Source organism: Theropithecus gelada, chromosome 6 (genome assembly GCF_003255815.1).
Source record: "Theropithecus gelada isolate Dixy chromosome 6, Tgel_1.0, whole genome shotgun sequence".
NCBI classification, from domain to species: domain Eukaryota; kingdom Metazoa; phylum Chordata; class Mammalia; order Primates; family Cercopithecidae; genus Theropithecus; species Theropithecus gelada.
In genome coordinates, this window is record NC_037673.1 from 160344264 (window position 1) to 160351828 (window position 7565).

Below are 7565 nucleotides of genomic sequence, written 5' to 3' on the forward strand. Positions count from 1 at the left end.
AAAATGCCACTCCTTTCCTCCACAGGACCAGATGCCTGAGCTAGGAGAGGCCTCATTCCTGCTGTGATCCTGCCATGGATACCCGCCTCCTATGCTGGGCAATTTTTAGTCTCTTGAAAGCAGGTCAACTCTTAGGACTCTAGGAAATTCTTTCTTTGAACTTACCTAAGACAGTTCTAAACCATTCTCTTAATCTTCTTCTTTTCCCACAGGACACACAGAACCTGAAGTCACCCAGACTCCCAGCCATCAGGTCACACAGATGGGACAGGAAGTGATCTTGCGGTGTGTCCCCATCCCTAATCACTTAAACTTCTATTGGTACAGACAAATCTTGGGGCAGAAAGTCGAGTTTCTGGTTATCTTTTTTGATAATAACATCTCAGAGAAGTCTGAAATATTCGATGATCGATTCTCAGTTGAAAGGCCTGATGGATCAAATTTCACTCTGAAGATCAAGTCCACAAAGCTGGAGGACTCAGCCATGTACTTCTGTGCCAGCAGTGAAGCCACAGCCTTGCAAAGACACCTCCAGCCTGTTCAAAAACCCTCATAGATCTGCCTCCCTCCCAGCCGCCAGCTCCCACTTCCTGCCTAAGAAAAGGAAGTCTCTGGTTGGGTTCGTTCTTGCAAATGTCTCCAAAAAGACAGATATCTGAAATGAAATTCCCAAAGATATCTTGGGCAGAAATGACGACATACTGTAAGGTTTGAAGAATGTTTATAGATACCACAGAGTGTGATGGTGGGCTCTGAATATGGGAGAATTGTACCCAACCAAGTAACCTGTATCTTTTCTTTATTCTCATTTTGTCATTTTTATTAGAATTTTTTGGATTTAGTTGCTTAGGAAAACATATTTTAACTCCTAGGACGGTGAAATGATTACTGAGTGGGAGTTCAGGTATTTCCATGAGAATATAGAGGATCCCCACGGAAATCTTCAGAAGGAAAAGGGGCTTGGTACAAGGAACTCAATTATCAATGAGTCTTGCTCAGCATGTGGTCAAGAGCAGAAAAATCTGATGACCCTGTCAACCTGGTGTGATGCATTTGGGCTAATGATGCTAGCTCACAAAATAACAAGTTAAGAGAGTAGAAAACATGGAGTCTAATATTGGGACACCATTTCACACCATTTCAAGGTCAGCAGAGGTCTAGATTAGCATGAGAATCGCCAGAATAAAGCCAGGCAGTGCAGGAACAGAATTCAGCAGCAAAAGTCAAGAGGCATCTAGAGGCAGAGGCAGTAATGAATTTGTCACTTTCAACTTAACATGAGGCAGCCATATTAACTTTTTGAGTTTCATTTAAGAAACTATGCCTCTTTTAAATATACCTATTGAAATCTAAATTCTAGGTATTTGTGTATTTGGGTTCTGAAATTTCCACTTAAATCTTCCTACAATTTCCAGCTGTCTGCTAAAATTCCACATTTTGTCATTTACTTCATTGACTATATTAACATCTGTCATTTGAAAGCCACTTTTGGATAACTTTAACATCTGAATCTGTTTGGATCTGTTTCTTTTTTCTGTTTTCTCTGTTTGGTTTCTGGGCATGTGATTTTGTTTTCTCACACAACTAGTGATTTATTTGAATGCTGGATATTGTATATAAAAACTATAGAGATAATCTGAGGATCTGAATGATTTCATCTTCCTCAAATGATTCACTTTTGCTTCTGCTGGGAATTGTAGCAGGGGCAGATCACCTTAATTGAGCTGATGACTGAGCTGGATCAGAGCTGGGCTTCAGCCTCCGTGATGGCTGCTCGCCTTTGGTCTTAGCCATTTAAGTTCCAACTAGATGTCTGGAGTGTAACAGCTTAATTAAAGTGTAAATTACATAACATAATATTTGCCCATTGAAAGTATGCAATTCAATGAATTTTGATAAATTTGTGGAGTTGTGCAACAATCACCGTGATCCAGCTTTAAAACATTTCATCCTCCCCACCCAGAAAGTTCCTTCGTGGTCATTTTCAGTCAATCCCTGCTTCTGCCCCCAGCACCAAGGCCTGGGGCCTTTGCCAGGCTCCTCTCCTATTCAGTAGTCACTGAACGTAAATGTTCTCCAGACCAGAAACGTGGTGGATGCGCCTCAAAGCCCGCTACACTGTCAGTCTTCCCTTTTTTCCTCAGCTACTTAGGCAGCGATATAAAATTGGCAAATGACTTAGAGGGAAAAGTGGTCTGTTAGATCTCTCCTTTCTCCTTGAGATCCCAGTCCGTTAGGTTCTTATTGCCTCAGTAGCTTCAAGTGCCTTCAAACATTTATCTTTATATTTTGTTAAGTTTATGTAGTTGTTTTTGATAAGAATGTTGTTCTGCAAAAATTCAGTCTATTAACTCCAAAAGCCAGTTTTTATATTTATTAAAGGTGAGGTACAATTTTGTATGTTTGTATTTTAAATAGAAGCCTCTTGAAGAAAGGAAGGAGTGAACCTCTCCGCCTTCCCACTTTTTTTTTCTTTTCTTTTTGAGATAGAGTCTCGCTCATGTCACCCAGGCTGGAGTGCATTGGGGCGATCTCGGCACACTGCAACCTCTGCCTCCCGGTTTCCAGTGATTCTCCTGCCTCAGCCTCTGGAGTAGCTGGGATTACAGGCGCATGCCACCACAACCGGCTAATTTTTGTATTTTGAGTAGAGACGGGGTTTCACCACGTTGGCCAGGATGGTCTCGGCCTCTCAACCTCGTGATCCACCCGCCTCAGCCTCCCAAAGTGTTGGGATTACAGGCATGAGCCACCGTGCCTGGCCGCATATCTCTATTTCTAAGACCTCTACCACCCTGCTGCCTTTGGTCCACCATGGGACAGAGTCTTCACACGTTTGACCTTTTACCACAAGGAGGAGCTGTGACTCTACTGAGATTAAGGAAACTCAGAAGAAGGACAGAGCATTCTCCGCATGGGAGACAGTTAAAAGAAATATCGGGTTTATTTGCAACAGGGGAAAATGTGGTCTGCAGAAGCTGTGTTAATGCTGAAATGTGAGAGGTTAAATACAGACTGTTCATTTGCCTTGCTGTGCAGGTGCTTTTGTTCTAGCAAAGAGCCTAGACTGCCAGATTTGTTGCATGTGACCCTGCATGGGATGAGGAAGGGGGAGAGTTTGAGCTGGGAAAGAGGAGAGCTCACAGGCAGATGACAGTGGAGGACCTGCTCCTGAGAGGAATAAGAGAACCTCTGGATGCTGGGCCTCTGCTCCAGCTCAATCCTGCCAGGAAATGACGTCCTGAGACCTGGGCAGTGAGCCTGACAAATCAGGGCTTCCTCAAGGGATATTTCAAAGAGAATAATTACCAAGGGAAATCTACTTATCAGACCAAAGAATACCTGCAGCACCATTCTCCTGACTCTAAATGATGAAAGACTTAAGCTAGAAGGGGATTTTCTTTTCTTTTTCCTCTTCTGGATGTTCCTCTAAGTTCTTGGAGCAAGAGCTTGGAAGGATAGGAAACCAGTCTCCTGGGTCTGAGCAAATGGTTCTGTCAAAACAGCATCACCAGACTCCCTTCCAGCTTCCAGCTTCAACATCTATCCCTGTCTCCCAAGACCCATGGAAGCTAGACTTGGCCAGATGTCAAAAGATGATGCCAAAACAGCTGCAGATGGGAAAGAAGGTGGCGTGGACAGACCTCCAGGATGCACATCTGAAACAGGCTCTTCATTTTGTTTTCACTACAGGCTCCTGTTTCACCTTTTCAAAAAGCAGTTGAAATTTCCCTTACATCTTGGAAATCCAAAAATACAGCAAAGATACATTTTATATAGGCTCTAGCTATTCATCAGGATGGAGCTTCAGAATCTCTCTATACTCTACCAGATATATTCTAGCATGCTGCCTGGAAGTGAAAGTCTAGCCAGACAGTTTAAAAGGAAAACCATTAGCCGTGCTGTGGAGGTTAATTTTGCCATTTATCTTGGAATGGAAGAAAAGAATGTATTGAAGGTAGGAAACTCATTTCTACATGCTAGATTCTAAATTTCTTAGCTTTCTGTAGTACGAGCCATTTTCAAATGTACTAAAAGTTATAAAAGCAGACTATGCGAAACACACACTTCTAAGCTCAATATTAAATATTTAAGGTGACTACCATAAGAGTTGGAGAGTCAGGGTCCCCCTGGGCTTTTCAAACTCCTACCCTCACAAAAAATCTAGACCTTCTTCTCAGTAACAATAATCATTTTTCATTGTTAATAAACAATCTCTATCCATCATGGCATTGCATTTAATTTGTGTTAATTGTTGCTAACAAATGACTACAGATTAAACATTTGTGATCCATATAATATTAGAAATAATAAATGCAAATATTTTAAGTGGACAAGCGATTTTAATAACTCAACAGGCAAATAGCATGAACTGACGCTTTGCAAAGGTGAAGGACACATGGCCTGTGACAGGATGTCTTATCTGGCTTTGGTCTGAATTTCATTTGGAAAACTGGCAGCTGCTGGTTGACCTGCAGAGATATGATCCCATGAGCTGAGATGCATGTTGACTTTTGTATTTTTTTGTCAGCTTGAAATAATTGTTTTAAATCAGGGTCATTGTCTAGAGTAACAAGCAGCCAGCTGGGTCGAATGGAAGTGAAACCATGGCCCTTGTCCCATTGCAGACCTGGAAACCCTGTGATGAGCATCAGTGAAGAGAGAGACAGAATCAGATGACATGAAATCGACATAAGATTCTGCTCAGGAAACTAAATATGACATAATTGGGCACAAGAGATTGTCTGTTCTATTCCACCAGAGCAGACAGCATGGTTTTCCCGTGAGTTCTTGGGGAGCTGGAGGAGGGAAACAGCTCTGCCAGGTGGAGTGGTTTCCTCATGAGAAGTGCAAAAAGAAGAGGCGGAGATGGAGATTTTGACTCTAGAAGGGTGGAAGATTTTGCTTGTAAACATATCAACACACTTGCCTTTCCCGCTAAGACGCAAACTTTGGGGGAATTGCCCAAATATAAGACGGGGTTTAACTATAGGGCAGCCAAAAATATGACCCATGTTCAAAATATGCATCGTGGTATCATTCAGTTCAACGTGTTCTGGTTCTTCTGCAGCCTTCTGTCTCATTCCCTTTGCCCCTACAACTCTCCGCCTTTTTGTGGATTAAGTTATCTCCATGATAAAATTATTATATTTTCTTCCTTCTTTGACTTTCTTGTTGGAAGCCTGGCTCTTCCCAGGGATCCAACCGTCTATCTTCTCTCCCTTCTGTAGCTTTTTTCCCCTTCTGCAGCATAGTGGGCCCTGTCAGAAAATACATACATGATCAATTTATTTGTTCTTTTTTATCCTTTGGACAATCCTTTTTTTTTTTTTTTTTGGTTGAGACTGAGTCTCGCTCTGTCCTCCAGATGGAGTGCAGTGTCACAATCTTGGCTCACTGCAAGCTCCGCCTCCTGGGTTCACGCCTTCTCCTGCCTCAGCCTCCTGAATAGCTGGGACTACAGGCTCCGGACACCATGCCCGGCTAATTTTTTTGTATTTTTAGTAGAGACGGGGTTTCCCCATGTTAGCCAGGATGGTCTCAATCTCCTGACCTAGTGATCCGCCCGCCTCAGCCTCCCAAAGTGCTGGGATTACAGGCATGGGCCACTGCGCCCGGCCTAGACAATTCTTGAAGGGCAATAAAACACTTTTGCTTTTCATGTCTCCTGTAAAACACAAAACAAAACAACACCCAGAACTAACATTGCCTCATGTGAGGCTAGTTTCTTTCTATCAGTTTCATTCCAGTGCCTCTCCCAGATGCTGTCCATCTGATTTGGTAAAAACTTTCATGTAAAATACTGAGATACATATGTATTTAAAGTCTACTCTTTAAGAATGGTTACATCTTTATATAGTTATCATCATCATCATTGTATACAGCCTCTTGTCATTTCACTATCTTCCCTCCCTTCCTTCCTTTCCTCATTAGAAAAGCTTCCCATGTCAGCTGTGTGGTGCAATGAGGTAAGTACTGAATAAGACCCACATCTAGCCGGGTACCTGCTTATGTTCACAGAATTTTAGAACTAGACAGAATGTTGAAAATTATTTACTTCTGCCCACTGTTTCATAGATCAGGAAATGGGATGCTTTTAAAAAAGTATTTAAATGCAAGCAGTAACTATATTGCTGGCCTCCATGTAACATGCATTTCATATTCTTAGTCTACAGGTAATGTGTGAATGTGTTTTTGCTCCTATTGGATTATAAGCATCATGAGAGTGAGAATATAGTTTACTCATGCTTGGCACTAAGTAGACATTCAATGACTATAAACAAATAAAGCATCCTTGATGTTCCAAGAAGGATGGTGGTCATTTTTCTTTTGTTTAGTTCAAGTTCTGTGTTTAGTAAATCACAAATGAACCATCAGGGTCTGTGTTTGCAGGGGATTCACCTGTAGATGACAACACTAACAAAGTGTGTGTGTGTATGTGTGTGTGAAACGCCATTCTGGCTGTGCTGGTCCCTGGTTTTCCTCCTGGAGGTTCCTGCCCTGGGGCCACTGACAGAGGCATTGAGATTTGAGTGCTGGACCTTGTTGACCAGAGCAGGAGGAGCTGCGGCCCTGCCACACCCCCAAGGTTGGGTGTTTGATGGCTGGCAGAGGAGGGGAGTACCATGGGCAAGAATAAAGGGGATGGGGTCCTCAACAGGGGATAATCCAGAAAACACAAAGGCATGTTGTATTGTCACATTGGCATCAGGTGGGTAGGGCCCAAGGATGCCGCTAAGCATCCTAGCTGCACAGGACAGCCCTTCACAACCAACAATCACCTGATCCAACATGGCACTCAGGCTGAAATTGAGAAACTCTGCTATAAGCTTGAGTTGCAAACTTTGTACCAGCAAGGAGGATTATCTGCAGACAACTCAAGAGCAGTACCATCACCTGCATTTGTTTTCCGCAACAACCCTGTTGTTTACCTTTATCGCCATTCAGTCACAGCACACGGTAACTGCATATTGTCCAGCACCCTCCTGTTTCCTCATAGATCTACCCCTTGGACAAATAAGGACATCAGAGGGAGTAGGGCTGCAGTTCACTCCCAACAATGACCCTTCAAGAGGGTTTTCTCTGAACTAGCATCACAGTCATGTGGGTTAGGTGGCTGTAGCTGGTACTCAGGTGAAATCTCAGGCCAGTCTTTCCTGAAAAAAGGGAACCACTGACCATTAATCAGAATTAATCTTTGCAAAGATTCAAGAGAGCAAAACAATGTCCTGTATTATTGTGAAGGGGAAGCAAAGGATCCAGAGAGGAACACCAGCCTGCCTCTGAGGGAAGGGCATGAAAGGGAGAGGAAGGGAGGGGGTGGTCAATCCCGGGTAAGAAGCGGGGAGGGAGGGGGCTGATGGCACAGGAATGACTGTCAGAGACACATCCTGGAGGCCACAATTCAACCCTCTCAACTTTTCCCAGAAGTTCCAAAAAATCCTTTAAAGCAGCAAGTGAAGGGTGTGAAAAGCAGGAGCCATGCTAGAGGAGAGCCTGGGAATGGGGAAATGATTACAGACTGTGACCTCACTGGCGCAGCCTCCCAGCGGCAGTGGAAAGCA

At 43.3% G+C, this 7565-nt stretch overlaps 1 gene segment (V, D, J or C); it reads left to right on the forward strand.

The window, feature by feature from the left end:
* Positions 1-19: 19 nt before the first annotated feature.
* On the forward strand, positions 20-706 carry LOC112626358. The segment is given in 2 exon segments: positions 20-123; positions 213-706. Coding segments are annotated over 2 exon segments (393 nt in total).
* Positions 707-7565: the final 6859 nt, after the last annotated feature.